This window comes from Rhinoderma darwinii, chromosome 1 (genome assembly GCF_050947455.1).
Source record: "Rhinoderma darwinii isolate aRhiDar2 chromosome 1, aRhiDar2.hap1, whole genome shotgun sequence".
Classification (NCBI taxonomy): domain Eukaryota; kingdom Metazoa; phylum Chordata; class Amphibia; order Anura; family Rhinodermatidae; genus Rhinoderma; species Rhinoderma darwinii.
This window is the reverse complement of record NC_134687.1, coordinates 73910062-73929853: the sequence shown is the minus strand read 5'-3', so window position 1 is coordinate 73929853 and position 19792 is coordinate 73910062. Positions and strand designations below refer to the sequence as shown.

The following is a 19792-nucleotide window of genomic DNA, read 5'->3' as shown; positions in this document are numbered from 1 at the left end:
AATTTCGCATGGTGCTCTTTCACTCCTGAGCCTTGTCGAATGTCCAGGCAAAAGATTAGTGCCACATGTAGGGTGATTCTAAAACCGGGAAGCACAACAAAATAATTAGAGAGCGGTCTTGTTATGGTGGCAACATAGAGTGCACACTAATTTCTGCAAAACACTTGCGGGGTTAACATGCTCACTACACCCCTAGATGAATTTCCCAAGGGGTGTAGTTTTCTAAATGGGGTCACTTGTGGGGGGTTTTCACTGTTTTGTCCCCTCAGGGACTTTGCAAATGCCACATGGCCTCCGCAAACCATTCCTGCTAAATTTGAGCACCAAAAGCCAAATGGCGCTCTTTCACTTCTAAGCCCTGCCGAGTGCCCAAACAGCAGTTTATGACCACATGTGGGGTACAGTTTTACTCGGGAGAAATTGCTTTACAAATGTTGTGGTGCTTTTTCCCCTTTAGTCCTTGTGGAAATGAGAAAAAAATTTGCTAAACCAACATTTTCTTTGACAAAATTTAGATTTTCATTTTCACAGCCTACTTCCAATAATTTCTGCAATAAACCTGGGGGGGGGGGGGGTGTAAAAATTCTAACTATACCTCTAGATAATTGCCTTGAGGGGCGTAGTTTCCCAAATGGGGTCACTTTTGGCGGATTTCCACTGTTTTGGCACCGCAAGAGCCCTTCAAACCTGACATGGTGCCTAAAATATATTCTAATAAAAAGAAGGCCCCAAAATCCACTATGTGCTCAATTTGCTTCTGAGCCCCTGCCCTTTCACTCCTTGCCTGAGCGTTGTTTGTATTACTCAAACAAGTCTTGCAAGTGGTCCCTTAGTCGTATCCTCTTCTCTGTGTTTCCGAGCCCTGTACCCTGTATCCCGTGCTGTATTTGTTCCTGTGCCATCTCTAGTGTTTGAGTCATGTTGTGCCGTCTACTACGCCTTCTGACTTACGCCACATCTGGTGTCATCTGCCACGTTTTGCATCACCTGCTGCCAAGGTCCCATCTGTGCCTAAGCCGTTGCTACTGTCTGGACTATTATAGGTACCCTTGTGCTCGGACTTAATATTGAATAGGTACACTGTGGTTTGGCCAGCTGCTACCCCGCTACGGCAGCGTGGCCTAGTGGGTCCACATACCCACAGATCGGGACACTCCATCCTAGCATAAATAATCACTCAGTCTGCTTGATGATGAAATAACTATAATTTACAGATTTCAATAGAGATATCTATTTATACATCAAATCATATTATTAGCATGAAACAATTATTATTTTTGTTGTTAGTGATAATAGGTTTATCTGCAGTTTTGTGAAAAACCAACATTGTTATATGACGGCACATTGTGCAATAGGACAAACTCAGCTCAGCTCTGCATGTGTGACTGGCCATAAACTGCCTAATATTGTACATCCCTTCCTGTGCCTCTCTTCAGCCTCATGTTCATAGCTGTATCATGGCTTGGTGTTGTACGGAGTTCAGAGCCGTAATGGGGCACACATAGAGTTGTATGGGACTCTAAAACCATGCCTGTAATGATGGGGGTAGGGAAACAGAAAAGTGAGCCCTAATCTACCCGCCACTCAGTCCCTGTCTACTGGCAACGACCCGCCCTAGGCGACGGGGTACAACTGGGCGACGGTCCCTACACTCAATAAGTGCACGACAGACAAACAGACAAGGGAACACAGAACCTAAGGGAAACGGGGCAGTTGCCCACGGCAACACCGTGAGCAACAAGAGTAGTAAACGAGCCGAGTAAAACCAGGAGAGTACGAGGTGCCAAACGCAGAGCAGGAGAGTAGTGAACAAGCCGAGTCAAACCAGGAGAGCACGAGGTACCAAACGCAGAGCAGGAGAGTAGTCAGCAAGCCAGGGTCAATACGAAGCAGGGACAAATAGTACAAGAAGCTGCAGCAGGGCCAGGAAACCAACAGAGAAGATTCACAAGCAAGGAGGAACAGGAAAGGCAGGTATAAATAGACAGAGGGCGGGAGCTAGCTCCGTCTGGCCAGGGTGCGATAGGCTCTCCCACTCCTAAGCCTGCCATCCTGAGTGGTGGAAGATGGAGTCAGTCTCACAGACCTAGAAGCAGGTGCAGACTGATTACCTATGGGCGTTGATAAAGAAGCTGTGCCTGGCAGATCCTTTACAATGCCATATCCCATTACATGGAGGTATTCTCCCCGAGAAGAATTACTTTTAGGGGAGAATATCATAAGGAACCCAATGGAACATTGCCTTCGCAGTACACCTTGTGCATGTGGACTTGTCACAGGTATACGTTAAACATATACATTGGGAAGCTCCTGACTAGATAGTGATGGCGGGAGCGTCACATTGTCAAAGTGCCCATGTAGAGCATGAGAAGCACTCTGCCTGGGGAAGCTCCTCACATCACTGTTCATGTATGGGAGGCTGTTCGGGTGCCGTTTTCCACTATATGCCTATACAGTGGGATACATTGCAGCCTTCTGTCTGAGTTATATGTCGGGAGTCTTGACGATGTATATCTTGAAAGGAAGGCAGTAATGAGATGAAAAGGGCGGCCTTACTTATGCTCTCACAGATGTATAATGAATGAGTGTTCCAGGACCGGTTTCTCAAGAATCTGTTCTCTTATGCTGACGTCCGCTACAATGCCATATATCCAGGTGTTCCGAAAAACTATGAAGTCCAAGAAATTTTCAAATAAAGTCTGAAAGACACAATAGCTCCTCATAATACTGTGATGTCTTTGAAAGAAGGGACCCAACATAGGTTGATCCTCATATTTCCAAAGAGTGATATAAATCAGCACAAAGATACCCCTCTCTACAAGATCTGCAACATTAGCAAACTAGGCAGGGGCCACTGTGCTGTGGGTAATGCCAGCATTCCCTCCTGCAAAGGATGGGAAGGGAAAGAGAGGGTGCTCTTGATCCTGTCTCCTGTGATGGATAATGGTGGTGGGGAGAAGTTGTTGGTTTTTTTTGTGCTATAGGACCACCTCTTCATTACGTACATCCCTGATGAACAGCTTACAGTAAGCGACCATGTTATTTCCTTACCATTTAAAACAAGTCACTAGCTGATTATTTTACAATGTCATAAAACACATGCTCGGCCTTTATAACATGGACTCAAACTTCAGTAACTCATTTGGTTTATTTCCATAGCTAGTAAGATATACGGAAATATAATGCACCCAAACAACTCTGCATCTGTCTAAACAGGCCTGTATCCTGATTTTTATTAAAACCAAGGAGGATTATTGTGCTGCCTGTGTCCTCATAGAAATCTCCTTGCGTAGTTTGTATGGTAAAAGGCAACCCCTTAACACAAATAAGAGGCTGTATCCCTAATGTAGATGAAAGTTTTTACATTTCAAAAACATTAGGTAAAGGGAAAAGTCTTGATGGAGTATGTTACTAGTGTTTTATCAAAGCTTATTGACATTGTGCATTAAAACGGCGTGTCTCGATGAGGGCTCGGAGCATTCTTGAGAAGTCGTTTCATTGTGTAAGACACACACCTGGCTCAACATGCATAGGCTGCAGCGTAATCAAATCAGAGTCTGCCTTCGTAGGTCACGCTACCAGGCCCAACTAGAACTCTGTGTGTTTTGGCATTGATTCAATCAAACCGAGTCTGTCTCACGCGACCCTCCTCCAGTCTTGGGAATTCAGTGTTTCAATATGAATCCTATAATAGCTATTACTGGCTTATGGTAGCACATTTTCTGTTCTTCTTGCTTCCAGTGCCAGATAGTCTGGAAAGAGACATTTATAACAGGGTGTGGTTGTCTTTCATCACCTTGTGGGTTTTAAGTTGAGGCCTTTGATTTCTTTAGAAGCTGAAATTCAGCGAGGATTTGTACTTGGATTTTATAAGCCAGTTCTGGGCTATAGGCCGATTTCGTGACAAATCAGACTGCAAACAATCATTTCCGTATTCTTTTTTTTTTTTCCTTGTGCTTTATTAAATCCCATTTCACTAGGCAAGTTTCCTTCAGACTGATCTTCCTGTCTTGTTACATTAACAGCCACTTTATGGGTTTAATTTGAATTCTTCGCTAGTGTAATGTCCAGACTTAGTACTGTACATTTTGTACTTTGCTTTGATGTGCCCATGTGCAGGCAGATGTACAGTCCAGACCATTCCTACGCTGGACAAGTTTTACAAGTGAAGGTGGCCACGTGAAATGTTCTATTGTGTTCTTAATTGTTCTTTATCTACAATCCACAAACTACTCAACAGCATTGGTAAAGGTCCTCATACACGGCCTTGTCCTGGGCCGTGTAAACGAGCGCCGATCAACTAGACAGCTCGTTGATCGGCGCTTGTTTGCTCCTTTCACACTGAGCTAGTAAGGGAATGATCGCTTGTTACTCCGATCGCTCGTCCCCATACATTATTATCATGTCGGCAGCACGTCTCCCTGCTTACACAGGGAGAATTTCTGCCGAAAATCATATTTTTAATTTTTAAAATCATACAATCAGCTGATGAATGAGCGTTTGCTCAATCATCTGCTGATCGCTGCCCTACCGGCACAATTTTTTTGAACAAGCGTTTTCCCGATAATTGGTCCGTGTAAAAGGGCTTTAACAGCTGCATACACTGTGATTGAGCTAAATATATACTATAAACACAGGGGGTGTAATTTATCAACCATTCTATGCCATACAAAAGTTGCAAGTGGGCCTTTTGACACCACCCTTGTCACTTTTGTAGAACAGGGGCGTGGCTTTTGAAAAGTGGGCAGGTCACAGCGGTTCGGCAAATTTATTATAATTCACACCAGAAAACTGGCGTAAATTATAGGGGGGGATGTAATTTTGTCATTATCAACAAATGCCACTTTCGTCTTGATCTGATTGTGCGTATTATTATACATACTACTATGTGGGGCCATATACAGCTAAAATTGCCTAATTGACTGAAGTCTTAGGCCTCATACACACATCCTTCACCGTTTTGACGTCCGTTTCAAACGGATCCGTGTGTCCGTTATGACTTCCGTGTGCTTTCCGTTTTCACTTCGTGTTCGTTCCGTTGTTCCATTTTAAACGGATGTTGTGCTTCCATTTGTCTTCCGTTTTAAAAACGGAAGGTATTAAAATGAACTTGTCACATGACACAGGGAACACCTATAGGAACGTCACATGATCGTTTTGGCTCTGTTTTCTCTAGCTTTCAGAGCAAAACAGGGCCATAAATAATGAATTACAGCAAAGTGCAATGTGTGTATTTACTTACTTATTTTCAGGCGCTTTGCACGAGTTCCTTGCTCCCAACGACGCTGCAACAGCTCCTTTGAAAGCTCCTCCCATGCGGCATCCTTTTTGTACCGGTCATGGTACCATTCCGCCCACGTATCCCACAGTTCTGGGTGGTCATGCACCATTGTGATCAGTGTGTCCACATCCATCTTGAGTAGGGGTCTCAAGCACGCGGCCCGCGGGACACAGAGCCGCTAGACTCTGGAAGTCCCTGACATCGCTGTCCACATATGAACAGAGATGTCTGGGGCTTCCCCAGAGCCGGAGTCCCGTGCAGAGCGTTAGTATCGGCTCTGCTCCGGAACTCTGTGGAATTCGCTGACATCGCTGTCCGTATATGGACAGTGTGTCAGGGTCTTCCCCAGAGCGGAATCCTGAGCAGAGCGCTAGTACAGGCTCTGCTCCGGGACTCTGTGGAATTCCCTGACATCACTGTCCATATATGGACAGTGTGTCAGGGTCTTCCCCAGAGCGGAGACCCGAGCAGAGCGCTAGTATCGGCTCTGCTCCGGGACTCTGTCGAATTCCCTGACATCGGTGTCCATGTTTGGACAGTGTGTCAGGGTCTTCCCCAGAGAGGAGTCCTGAGCAGAGCGCTAGTACAGGCTCTGCTCCGGGACTCTGTGGAATTCCCCAGACTAGGAGTCCCAGTGATGTCAGGACCACCTCTGGAGTCCCAGGAAGAGCCTACTAGCGCTCTGCCCGGGACTGCAGCTCTGGGGTTGCCCCTGACATCTCTGTCCATATATGTGCTAGAAGCGGCTCTGCTCCGGGACTCCAGCTCTGGGCAAGCCCCTGACATTACTGTGTCAGCATCTCCGGAGGGCACTGCGGCAGCATCTACGGAGGGCACTGCGGCAGCATCTACGGAGGGCACTGCGGCAGCATCCACGGAGGGCACTGCGGCTGCATCCACGGAGGGCACTGCGGCTGCATCCACAGAGGGCACTGCGGCAGCATCCACAGAGGGCACTGCGGCAGCATCCACAGAGGGCACTGCGGCAGCATCCACAGAGGGCACTGCTATGTTGTATCAAATTTGAAAGTAATGCGGCCTGTCAACTTCCCATTTTTTCTATATGCGGCCCACTTACCCTGCCGAGTTTGAGACCCCTGATCTTGAGTGTATATGTATATGTAACTTTTGAACTTTGGCACGCCCAGCCGTTGCTTGGCAACGGATCCGTCAAAAACTGATGACACACGGATGCCTTCAGTGTGCAGTCCGTTATTTTGACAGACCCATAGACTTCAATGGGCCCACGGTCACTGAACAAAGGGCAAAAATAGGACATGCTCTACTTTTGACTGAACAGAACAACGGAACCGTCAAAACAATGGAAGTGTGCATGGACCCCATTGAAATGAATGGGTCAAGGTGCTATCAGTTAAAAAAACGCATAGCAACCTGAAGACAATAACTGAAGTGGGCATGACGCCTTAATGGGGCAGATTAAGTGACTTCCATTTTATAATAATACATAATGCGTCAGCCTGTAGGTGACCCCGCCACCTTCCACTAAACCACACCAAGTGTAGTAAGCTGGGCCCCCCTTTCAATTAGGTTTGGCCGGGCCCCTTACAGAAGTACCCCTAATACCCCACTGATGGCGGCCCTGGTCAGGGATACCAAGAAAAATGCTATAAATGTCTGAAGGATGTTTGTAGCATAAGCAAAAAAATTCATGTAAGAGCATTGAAGCATATTCATTTTCATATTCTTGTACTGTAAGCAAGGTATATATTTTTTTTCTTCTGCTGCTAAATCTCCTTCATTATTAAGGTATGTTTAGTTTTGCAACAGTTTTTGTTGGAGCTGAAATAAAATAAAATTAAGTAACTTTGCAAGTAGTCTTGATTAAAAGTCTTTTCTTGTTTTGTATTCAGTTCCTATGCAGACCTTTGTGTTTCCATGTTTGCAGATTACAGATTAACCTTGTTTGCAATCTAATCCTAAAATTTTCCCTCTGCCTCTTCTTCTTTCCAACCTACATACAATTGAGAAGAACTGATGGAAATAAGGAAGGAAGGGCCTGTTCACATCAGGGTGGCTTTCCGTTCAGGGGTTTCCGTCTGAGGTTTCTGTTGGGTAAACCCCTCAACGCAAAGTCAAAACGGAAAATTTAGCTTAGCAATCGACTGCGCTATTGATTCAGTCGGAAAAACGGAAACCTGCCGGAATTGTGACAAACGGAAACCATTAGCAATGTTTCCATCACCATTGATATCAGGTTTCCGTTTGACTTTCCGTTGAGGGGTTCACCCGACAGGAACCTCAGACGGAACCCCTGAAAGGAAAGCCAACGCTGATGTGAACAGGCCCTTACATACAACTCCAGGATCCAACTACTCAGGGTTTGTTTACAGAGGCGTAGCTAGGTTCTCCTGCACCCGGGGCAAAGATTCAGATTGGCGTTCCCCCCCCCAAAAAACTTATTTCCCGACATCTCCTTCCCCCTCGCCATGTTTGCTTTCTCTACCAATCAATGAGGTGTAATTCTTTTTCACAGTTTTTTTAATGTAACTCGAGTATAAAAGCATTTCTACATTTTACAAGCGATGTAGTTCTATAATGTAATTAACATAAAATTAAATTAAAAGAAAATAAATTAAAGAGGCCACACACAGCCCCCTTTAGATAGCGCCACACACAGCCCCTCTCTTGTAGATAGTGCCACACACATCCCCCCTTGTAGATAGTGCCACACACAGCCCGCTGCCCCTTTGTAAATAGCGCCACACTCCCCTCCCCTTGTAAATAGCGCCACACCCCCCCCCCTTGTACTTAGCGCCACACTGTGAACAGAGCGGTGAGCGGTAGCCTACCGCTACCACTCTCCGCTCTGCCTGGTGTGACTTACCGGAGGAGCCAAGGAGGTCATGCGGCGCAGGCAGCGGCGGAGTTCCTTCTGACTAGGGTTGGTGACAGCCAGGGCCGGCCTTAGCTTTGATGGCGCCCTGTGCGAGACTCTCTATTGCCGCCCCCTACACAAACATATATGGACACGCTGGAACATATATACTGTACATACATAAAGACACAGATATTTAGACATACAGGCAAATATACATACACACATTCTGGAATATATACATACAGGTAAATATATAGACGTACAGACACATATACACATACACACCGGCAAATAAATACACAGACAGGGTCATATACAAATACATAAAAGGCACCAATATACAAACACAAAGACACATTCACAAACAGACCCATATATACCCACACAGGCACATATGTACACAGCACAGATAATGTAGTAGATGTTACCTGGAGTCCTATGTAACACCACAGATAACACAGTGATAACTCTCTGATTACAGATAATGTGGTAGATGTTACCTACAGTCCTATGTAACACCACAGATAACACAGTGATAACTCTCTGGGTACAGATAATCTAGTAGTGTTACCTGCAGTCCTATGTAACACCACAGATGACACAGTTATAACTCTCTGATTACAGATAATGTGGTAGATGTTACCTACAGTCCTATGTAACACCACAGATAACACAGTGATAACTCTCTGGGTACAGATAATCTAGTAGTGTTACCTGCAGTCCTATGTAACACCACAGATGACACAGTGATAACTCTCTGAGTACAGATAATGTAGTAGATGTAAGAGACAAACACATGCAGAGACACAGACAGACAGAGAGAGAGAGACACACACACACACACACACACACACACACACACACACTCACACACTCAAACACACACACACACACACACACATACTAAGACAGAGACACACACTGTATACACTCTACACACACATATACACACAGACACTCACCATGTCTCCTTGCTGACAGGTTAGGACGGGCTCTGGGCGGAGCTTCCTCTACTGCTCGTCGGCTGTAACAGCAGAGCACAGAGTAGAGGCAGATGCTGGGAGGCTGCAGCAAGGGAGTGGACCTATCCCTTGACCTGAGTCATCTGACCTCATGTCACTGATGTGAGGTCAGGTGACTGGACTGGTCCACTTCCTGGCCGTCACAGAACCCAGTCAGAACGCCACTGTGTAAACATACGGGGCGCCTATCAACAGCGATCAGCTTCTCTTCGGCGCCCCCCCCCCCCCTTCCCTTGCGCCCGGGGCACATGCCCCGCCTGCCCCCCCCCTAGCTACGCCCCTGTTGTTTATAATCCGTAACTATGTAGACACATTGTTTCGTTTAGGAGCTGTACACACAAAGCATTAGGATATTTTAAATAAGGACAATTTGTAAAGTCAATTTATTTGTAATGGTTTTTTTTATATGTGGAAACGCAAATGTGGTTTACCGTACAAGCGGATGTAGGAATATTTCCCATCACTGCATCTATAAAACGAAAAATAACAATGGAAATATTTCCCCTGATGACTGGATGATCAATTGCATAGCTAGACTGTATGTATACAAGGCCTTCTGTGCATTTCTGACCCCTCTTTTTAACAAATTTCTACTAGTTTACTTGCAAATCGCAAAGGCTTCATTATAGATATTACTGTACATGTGTATATGTATATATGTATAGTATTTCGTACTGTTGAATTCTCTTTTCTATCTGTGTATATTTCTAGATATATGCTTTGTGTTTTATACTGTATATGCATCTTATCGCTTTTGATGGTGTCCTATGCTAGTTTTTCTATTTTTATTCTTTTTAATGTGTTTTATGCATAAAAAAATTTGCTAATAAAAGCTTAATAATGAAAAAATGGCACCACTAATGCTTAACTGCAAAATATTTTCTTGTCAGTTGGGGGGCATAGACAATAACGGAGTCTTGTTTTGTTGTAGGATGTGAATCCTCATCTGAGCTGACTTTGGAAAAATCTACAGCTGTAGTGGATAAAATGTTTGCAACCTTGAGGGATCTTGCCAGAGTTCGCTCACATTTGAAGTTGTTCAGTTCTGTTCATGTACCAGGGAGCCATATCCAACAGGTAAGTAGTTCATTTACTGTTAATATGCTGTTACACACTTGCATGCTTCATTTCTTCATTTCATTTCGTTTTTGCAATAGAATCCGTAGACCCAAGGAAAAGATGCTATCTCTTATTTATTATTATTCCACATTATAATTATAAATGTTAAAAAGTAGTTGTTTCACTTTTCAATTCCCATAAGGTGTGAAATGTATAAATATTTCCTCTAAACTGGCAGATCTGGAAAAGAAAGAGCTAAAGTGATTTTGAAAGATTTTTATACTAAGTCCAGAAATGTTGTTAATGGGTTTAATGGTTAATTGTTTTAAAGTAATTTGCTGTGTTCTTAGCATAAAAATACCTTTCTTGTCTTTTTTATTTTTTGCTTCCCTGTGTCCCCCTTGGTGCTGCTGCTAGTCTAATCGGTGCTGCTAGGGGCAGGCTCTGAGCAGAATTAGGGCTCATTCAGACTAGCGTATTTGTAATCTGTGTAATGGTCGTTAAAACAACGGCTGTCACACGGACTCATGTACTTCAATGGAGCTGTTCACACGTTTCAACGGAGCGTCTGAAGGGTCCGTGAAAAAATAGGACATGTCCTTTTTTACTGAGTGTCACGCATCCCTCCATGGACTCTAGTCTATGGGGAATTCTTGACAACGCACCCCACACGGGTGCACCTCGGACGTGAAAAAATTGCAGTTTTTCACGTCCGAGGTAAGCTATGCTGGTCTGAACGTAGCCTAAGTCTCAATCCCCCTCTGACAGTTGACAATATAGTCCCTTCTTATTTTCCCTGCAGATAGGTAACATGGGATCCAGAGTAGTGAAGATTTATACTCCATGATGTCCACATTGTGCAGTCCCTTAGAAACCAATGACGGTATACTGAAATAAACAGAACAGAAAAGGGTGAATGGTCATTGCAGGATTCACATCTGCTATCAGGATGCAGATCTTTGCCATACAATTGAATTCACACGCTGCAGATTTGTGGTGCACATTCCATTCACATGTAGCAGAGAAGATCTGTGCAGAACAATGTTTGCTGTAGATTTAAACATCTGTAGCATGTCGATTCTGTCACAGATTTTTTACTGTGGATTTCACCCTTTCAATGTATAGCGGTAAATTCTGTGGTTATTCCACCGCACAATCCCCCACTAAATCCGCAACCTGTGCCCTCGCCTAACAAGCTGGGAAGAAGGAGTCTTCGCAGCTATAAGGCCATGCTACTGCAGTGGCTCTGCTCCTTCCCTGACAAGCAGGGAACAAATTGATTTCTATAGGCTGATCTGTAATAAACAGAGTATCATTATCCAGAAACATAGCTGTTGGGAGAGTGACTGAGCAAACGTGCCCACCAGCTTTCAGCTCAGTTGCTGGAAGTGCACATTGCTATACACTATGAACCATAGCTGGTGCCATACTATGTAAGTAAATGTCATAACTCTTTACTGGATCCTTTTTTTTGTTTATTTTAACAGCATGTAAATAGCAAACATTGTTCAATTTTTATGATCTATGCAGTAAATTTAATGGTGTGACGACCTCTTTAAATGCTTTAACCAAGCGACTGGTTCCCAGAGGCCCATATGCTGATATCCTAATATTTTAAAAACGATGGTCTTTAAAAATAGTTTTCTTTTGTATTGCATTTTTATTATCCAAAGACTAGCACATATCCACTTTAGACTATTAGGCACAATGAGTGAGATTCATTAATACTGGCACACCATCTCTTCTCCATACAGTTTGCTACAGATTCAGCAGGGCACAAGTCCTATAGATGAATCCGGTGAAGGCTAAAAACAACAGCAGGTGGGACTAGACGTTGTTTTCTGGCACTCTTCTAAGTTAAAAAAATGTTCATAAATGAGTCGCGTTCGGCGCATCTCTAAAGCTCCAGCCACTTTTCCAGACACATTTGTGCAGGGGTTTTCTTAAATTTGAAAGAAGAAAAATTGTGCAGCAAATGGGTATGAAGACGGGCAGGACAAGTTCTTATTGCTAAAGGCAGGTGTTTTAATATGTGAACCCCGCTATCTTCTGCATGATAACTGTCGGATGGACAATAAATTAGCCAACAGCTATCAGCGCCGATTCACCCAATAACATGCATGTTTGGCATGCATGTTATGTCTGTACGTGTAACATGTCATATATATGTATATGCAGTTGTGACTTTATATTTTTAAATCAATAATTCCCCACCCCCATTTAACTCTGCCTAACTCTTGTCCCGTTCCTGGTTGAAGAGAAAGTAATCCCTAGCGACAGTGACCCCAAACATGCTCAGAGAGATGTATTGTTTGTCTTTCAACATTTCATAGAATCTGTAAATTGAAGTTTGATGGGTCCATATAGGGACATGTCCAGTGAGTATAAACACCTGTAGAAAAAATGAGCGGAACAATCATTTTGTCTTCAGTGTGGCCAATACGGGTCTTAAATGTACAGCTTTTCATAACCTAAGTACAGTGTCGCCATCAGGAATATCTGGACTATATACAGTCCAGGAGTATGCCCCCCCCCCCCATTACTTTGGGGATGGCAATGGAAAGTAGCAGGAGGGTGGGCAGGGGTGAGACGCAACTGGTAGGGGGTTTGCGGAGGGGCAGGGCCGAGACAGTAGATGTGCAAGGGTTCTTTCAGGGGGCAGATCAGATGTAAAGGATCTGCCAGACACAGCTTCTGTGTCGACGCTCGTGGTTAATCAGTCTGCATCTGCTCCTAGGTCTGATAGAGTGACTCGATCTGCTATCACTCAGGCTGGTAGGCTGAGGAGTGGGAGAACCTATCACAGCCTTGCCAGACGGAGCTAGCTCCCGCCCTCGGTCTATTTATACCTTCATTTCCTGCTCTTCCTTTGCCTGTGATTCTGTCTGGTTTCCTGGCTCTGCTGATCCTGCTAGTACTATTGATCTCTGCTTCAAATTGACCCTGGCTTTACTGACTACTCTCCTGCTCTGCATTTGGTACCTCGTACACTCCTGGTTTGACTCGGCTTGTTCACTACTCTCGTTGCTCACGGTGTTGCCGTGGGCAACTGCCCCATTTCCCTTAGCGTCTGTGTACCCTTGTCTGTTTGTCTGTCGTGCACTTATTGAGCGTAGGGACAGTCGCCCAGTTGTACGCCGTCGCCTAGGACGGGCCGTGCAAGTAGGCAGGGACTGAGTGGCGGGTAGATTAGGGCTCACCTGTCTGTCTCCCTACCCCGACATTACGGCAGAGAGACTAGGTAGCAGGGCTCTGTGGGCGGTGGCTAAGAGAATGGAAATTAGCAGGGCCGGTAGTGGGGCATGGGGTGGAAACACACCCTGATAAAGGCCCTGTGCAGGGGCAGCGGGCAGACAGGTGGGCAGGGCCTTACTGTGGGCCAGTGGAAAACAGTAGATGTGCATTGGGAAACATAAAAGACCATTGCACTGAAGCTGGCACTTTTACACAGTACAGTAACTCACCAAGTTGCAGTGCTTGCTGCTGCTTCTTGCTACTGCAGGCCCTTAGAACATCCATCGCTGTGCCACGATTGGATGAAGTCTCTGCCTCCTCCTCACACGTGGTAGCCACGTCAGCTGCGTAGACACCAGACCAGATGTCAAAATAAATAAATAAATTCAGACCCCCGACCAGATCCTTAAATTAATTCAGAACACCGACCAGACACCTAAATTAATTCACACCTTAATAGACCTCTAAATGTAATTAATTCATAACCCAACCAGACCCTTAAATTTACACCAACAAAATTTGCATAAATCCATAGTACAAGCAAAATATAAGAAACTTTGTAATATATCTTATTAGAGAGAAATGCCTATTAATAAGGCTCGCTTTTCCACACACCCCTCTCCTAACTCACTCTAAATGTACTGCTAAATCCGTCTCCTCCAGAAGAGATGGACTAATTGATCAGGTTACAGCTGCCCATAGATATCTACAGAGAGAAGGAGAGAGGAGGGAACAGGAGCAGCAGTGAGAGAGAGAGAGAGGCATAGAGACACTGGGTCACTGCTGCAGCTTCCTAGTAAGTGTTAGGGTACGTGCACACGATAACTGCAATTACGTCTGAAATTACAGAACTGTTTTCAGGAGAAAACAGCTCCTGAATTTCAGACGTAATTGGATGTACTCGCGTTTTGCGGAGCGTCTTTTACGGACGTAATTTGGAGCTGTTCTTCATTGGAGTCAATGATAAATTACGTCCCCACGTCGTCCGCTTCCGGGTCTGTGACCCGGATGTTGTTGTGCCGGCCCGCGAGTCCTCGTGCACAGTCATCTGACAAGTGCTTGTCCTTCTCCTTTGGGGATTGGTGGGGGGTTATTTATAAGGCCGTTGGTCACGCTATGACACCACCCCCAGACGAAGGCTTCCGGACCGAAACGCGCGTCGGGGTGGACGCCAGACACTTGAAAATGGGTAAGAGATATTGATTCATGCTCGAGACATTGCTATAGGCATTTGCATTATGATGTGCATATAGTTGTAGTTACTTACCTGTACTATCTATGGGCTGTTGTCCCAGATTTATTATACAGAGACATCATACAGTGCACTCATCATCACTGCATGCATTATCCAGCGGTCTTTAGTGATAGACAGTAGGCTGCTTGCACAATATTTCTCAATCACCAATGTTATCTGTTACAGGTGTGCTCTAGCCTATCTATATAGTGCCGCCATTTATACTCAAAGTTTTGGTTGTCCATTGTTCATGTGGTAATCATCTCTATGTTGTTATACATTTGTTTATTTTAATTGACTTAATAAACTTCCATTGTTTTATTCATTTATCCTTCGTGTGTCAGACTCCAATTTATAGGTTTTGTTGCATATTTAGCGGGTTGACCGTTACAACCATGTTCATTTATGGGCCTGTGGCCCGGTTCCCTATAGAAGCCCATACATTCACTATTGAAGGGCTATTTTCAACGAATCTTCTAGGGAACTGTTTGGTGTCCTCCATCTAGGTATAGTAACGTCCCAAGAAGTGTCCTGAACTTCTTTTGACGAGGCTGTAATTTTACACGCCGTCTTTTGACAGCGACGCGTAAAATGACAGGTCGTCGTCACAGTACATTGTAAAGCCCATTGAAAGTAATGGGCAGATGTTTGTTTTTTCAGACGTAATTCGAGGCGTAAAACGCCTCCATTACTTATGAAAATAGGTTGTGTGAACCCAGCCTTATATCTCACCCAAGTCTCGGATTCTCAGCTACATAGAGAAAGGGGAGCAAGATTCTCCTCTTCTCTGTGTGCAATGTATGGGAGATATGATACCAGTTAGGCTCCACTCCCTAGCTCAAAGAAAACTGAGGATTAGAGAGAGAGTCCACAGAGGGGTAAACTGCTAAAAAAAAAGGCCATATGGAAGCCATATAATTGCCAGAAATAGTGTTATTCCTCACGTGCACATATATGATATATATTCTGAAAAGTTACCTGAAAGGCTAGGTACGCTTTAAATTACTTCAGACCCTGGGCCAGACTCCTAAGTTATTTCAGACTTTCAATCAGATTCCAGAACTCCAAATTAATTTAGACCCCAGACCAGACACAAAAAAAAATCAAGACTCTTTTTACTTCTTCGGGGTTGGGTCCTCTTGCCTCCTTACTTCTGGGTGCCCACACTCTTGATGCTGGCTAGAAACATTAGGAAGCAGGGCCCCAGCGGTAGTTACTTTGGAGAAGGGAACGGGACGTTCAATATAATGGGGTCTATTCCTTTCTCCAATCTAACTACTGTTGGGGATAATTTTATATGTACTGCAGCGCCGTGGGGGGGGTTTATGTTTGTGGCCAGGCCCCTGATGGGAGTATCATTTCTACTGCTCTGATGGCGTCCTTGCCCAAGTATATATTTTCATGACCATGTCTTGTTTTTCTCCTTGGTACATCCAAATATATTTTTATTATAACTTACATATCCAGTCAGTAATTTCCATCTAACTTTGCAGTCATTAAGTCCCTTGTAAATATATGGATCGTACATGTGGAACCGGAGCTTTCTTCATGTTTGATTAAATAAACAGAAAATCTCAATATTTGGATTTTCAGTATAAAAATGTTTCTGGCATGAAATGATACAAGCGAATGGTCTCCTTGAGTGCACATATTTTATAGTAAGTTGTATGTTACCATAGAAGCAGGGAAGCTGTCTTTCTAGTTATTATGATTCATCTCACTTTCTAATGTATATTTTGTTTGCTTATTTAGAGAGTGTTTAATCTTTTTTTGTTTTTCTATTCGGTTTCATTTATAGACAATATTTTGTTCATGTTTCTGTTATACAAACATCAAAATCTGTACGTGTTCATAATGCCCATATGGTATGCATGCGAACATTGGACAATTGGGCCCATTGTATCACTGTGTGGTCCTAAAGTAATAACCTAATACACTAATAATCCAGTGATAGGAGTTAAATCTTACGTTTTCTATCATCAGAGCAACTTGTGTGTATATGCAGTCAGCTACAGATTATCCAGGATCGTATAAGAACCCAGAGGCGTAACATAAAGCTCCTGAGCCTCAGTGCAAAATCTACCATTTATATTACTGGTCATATATAAATACACATTGAGAACCACAACTGCCTGTATCAGCATCCGATATAAAGAAAGTAAAATTCATGGATTTCATCCTGAACTTTTATTCATTCCGCTTTATGGACAGAGAAGGCTGACCGAGTCCTGAACAGCACCGCCATGTGACCCTCTGCGGGGCAAGCCCCCTTTCTTATGCGTGAGTTTGTGAGGTAAAAAGATTAAGTAAAAATACATAGCAGCCGGTCACTTGACCATATACAAAAACAAAAATGTAGATATTAATATCAAATGCAATTGACAAACATGCATGAAATTTACAAAGTTTACACCACAACGGTAATTAAGCCATAAAATAGACGATACAAAAAAATTTAAATTAGAAGACAAATTCTTGCCAGAAAAGTCATGAGATCGTAACATGAAGGTTGAGACATTTTACACCGTACCAACTTCTAAATCTACAGCTTTTAAAATGTTTACATTTAATGCATATTTCCAGATAAAAAATGTTTTTAATTTTCATATAATGATGTAACTCTGGGCTCTCAATTGAAGTATTATGGCCTTTATTGATTAAGCGATTTGCGCCGCTCTACTGGCAGGAAAAAAAGTCTCAAATTTATGCGCACGGCTATTGTGCGCAAAAAAATGTGTACCTTTTTTCATTTTTATGCTGCAACAGGCTCTTATTTTTTTAAAAAACTGTGTGGCTTAGCAAAAAGGGGGGGGGGCGGCACCACAGCCCTAAAGATTCACTTTAATTTACCCCAAAAGCCGTTTTCTTTTATCGCGAGAATTTAATTGAAATAAATGTAACCCCTAAGGCCTCATTCACACGACAGGGTCCGAGTGTCGGCCGGGAAAATGGGCCGATTTTCCCGTCCGGTTTACATCCGGTTTGCATCCGTTCCGATTCCGTTCCGGGCCGTGTTGCCGTTTTTACCGGCCGATTTGGACCCGATTTGCATCCGTTTTTTCCCTGTCAGGGTAATGCCACCCTGCCCCTTGTAGGTAATGCCACCCTGCCCCTTGTAGGTAATGCCACCCTGCCCCCTGTAGGTAATGCCACCCTGCCCCCTGTAGGTGATGCCACCCTGCCCCCTGTAGGTGATGCCACCCTGCCCCCTGTAGGTGATGCCACCCAGCCCCCTGTAGGGGTTGCCACCAAGTCCCCTGTAGGGGTTGCCACCAAGTCCCCTGTAGGTGATGCCATACAGCCCCCTGTAGGGTGCACCCATTCCCCCCCACATTCCAGGAGAAGTCACTGACTTCAATGTCCATATATGGACAGTGTAGTCACTGACTTCTCCTGGAGAGGAATTCCCTGCCACAGGTCGGGAATTCCGCTTCAGAAGTGAGTGACGTCACTGTGTCCATATATGGACAGTGTAGTCACTCACTTCTCCTGTAGCGTAATCCCCGGCCATAGCGTCGGGGATTCTGCTGCAGAAGTGAGTGACATCGCTGTGTCCATATATGGACAGTGTAGTCACGCACTTCTCCTGTAGCGGAATCCCCAATCCCCGACTCCTACAGGGAGCAAAAAAAGACCCTCCTCCTCCTCACATGCACTCTGCGCTGTGAGGAGGAGGAGAGAGAGTGCGCAAGCGACGGTAGACCCGGCCATCACTCGGGACACATTCCGGTGATGGCCGTGTATTACCCGGCCCCATAGACTTCTATGGGAGCCGGGCTGCCGGGTACCCGGCCGAAAATAGGGCATGTCCCATTTTTTGACGGCCGTTTTACCCGGCCCGTCAAAAAAATCGGTCGTGTGAATAGCCCCATTAGGCGTCTATTGTTCCTAATGCAGCCGGGTGACGGCCGATTTATGAACGGCCGGCACCCGGCCGGGAAACCCTGTCGTGTGAATTCCGCCTAAGAGGGAAAACTGCATTGGCCGCTCCCATGGGTCATGTGGACTTTACTACATCAGTTTAGTGACTTCTTAAAGCATCGATAGAAAAGGCAAGTGAATATTGTATTAATACTGTATGCGTATCATACACAGTACTGACACATGAAGGAAGGAGAGAGCAGGGAAGTGCCCGTGTATTCGTGTATGTGTGCTGAGTGACCAGGTGACCAAAGACATTCTCCATTGCCTCCAAAATGGCTGACTAGAGTTGCAATTTAGTTCTCCAATTAAAGAGTGTTGAGCAGCTTTGGAGCACATTTCCTCTGACAAGTGAAATATGGTGTACTTAGGAAACCGGAAAAGTCATATATGTCGAGTAAGACACACATATTATTTTGTTATTATTTTAACACTAAGTCTTTGTCACACTACACAGTTTAGTGTATGAAGACAACAGTATTGGCACAGTCAGCTGATGAGTTAGTATTAGTTTTGAATTTCGGAAAATATTGAATATTGTATTTATAACAGATCGCCTGTGGGTGACTTTCATAGTATCCTCTGCCTTCACAGGAACCACCATAAGGTTACCTAAAAGAAGATCAGAGATATAGTAAAATCAAAGAAAATGTGTAGTATAACAAAAGGCCACAGGTGTGAAGTAAAATACGATCTAGATACATAACAGAGATAGGATTAGAAAGATTGCCCTGGAACTTTCAGAACTGCATATTTTTGAAATTATTGCTTTAATGTCTAAATGTTTTTGTTCTTTCCTGTTTTGTTACGATTATTATTTATATTATACTCCAGTCTTACTAATCTATGAGCCTATCCCAGCAATTCTGCACCTTTGCTCTACTGTTTAAGGAGCAGAACAACAAGCATACCGGAAGCGCCGGATCGCTGCATGGCGGAAACGAACGGAACCTGTCAGAACCCATAGACTTTAATGGACTCTGTTGGGTTTCCGTCATTTTTCCGGACAAAATAGCACGATATTTTGTCCGGCAAAAACGTCAAAATCTGTGACAGAGGCCCCAGGGCATATGGACAGGGGTTGCATTTAAGAACGACAAAACCTTTTTACGGACAAAACCTTTAAACACTTTCTCGTACATTATGCAACACAGACAATAACATTTCTAGCTCCCCAGTTCTGCTCTTTTGTACTTTTTATA

At 44.2% G+C, this 19792-nt stretch overlaps 1 protein-coding gene across 1 annotated transcript in view; it reads left to right on the top strand.

The window, feature by feature from the left end:
* Window positions 1-19792, top strand: part of SCFD2 (sec1 family domain containing 2) — a 578236-nt gene that overhangs the window by 495474 nt on the left and 62970 nt on the right. Inside the window, exon 6 of the mRNA XM_075859720.1 lies at window positions 10074-10219. Within this exon, the coding sequence (XP_075715835.1) occupies window positions 10074-10219 (146 nt within the window). The remainder of the gene's footprint in view (window positions 1-10073; window positions 10220-19792) is intronic.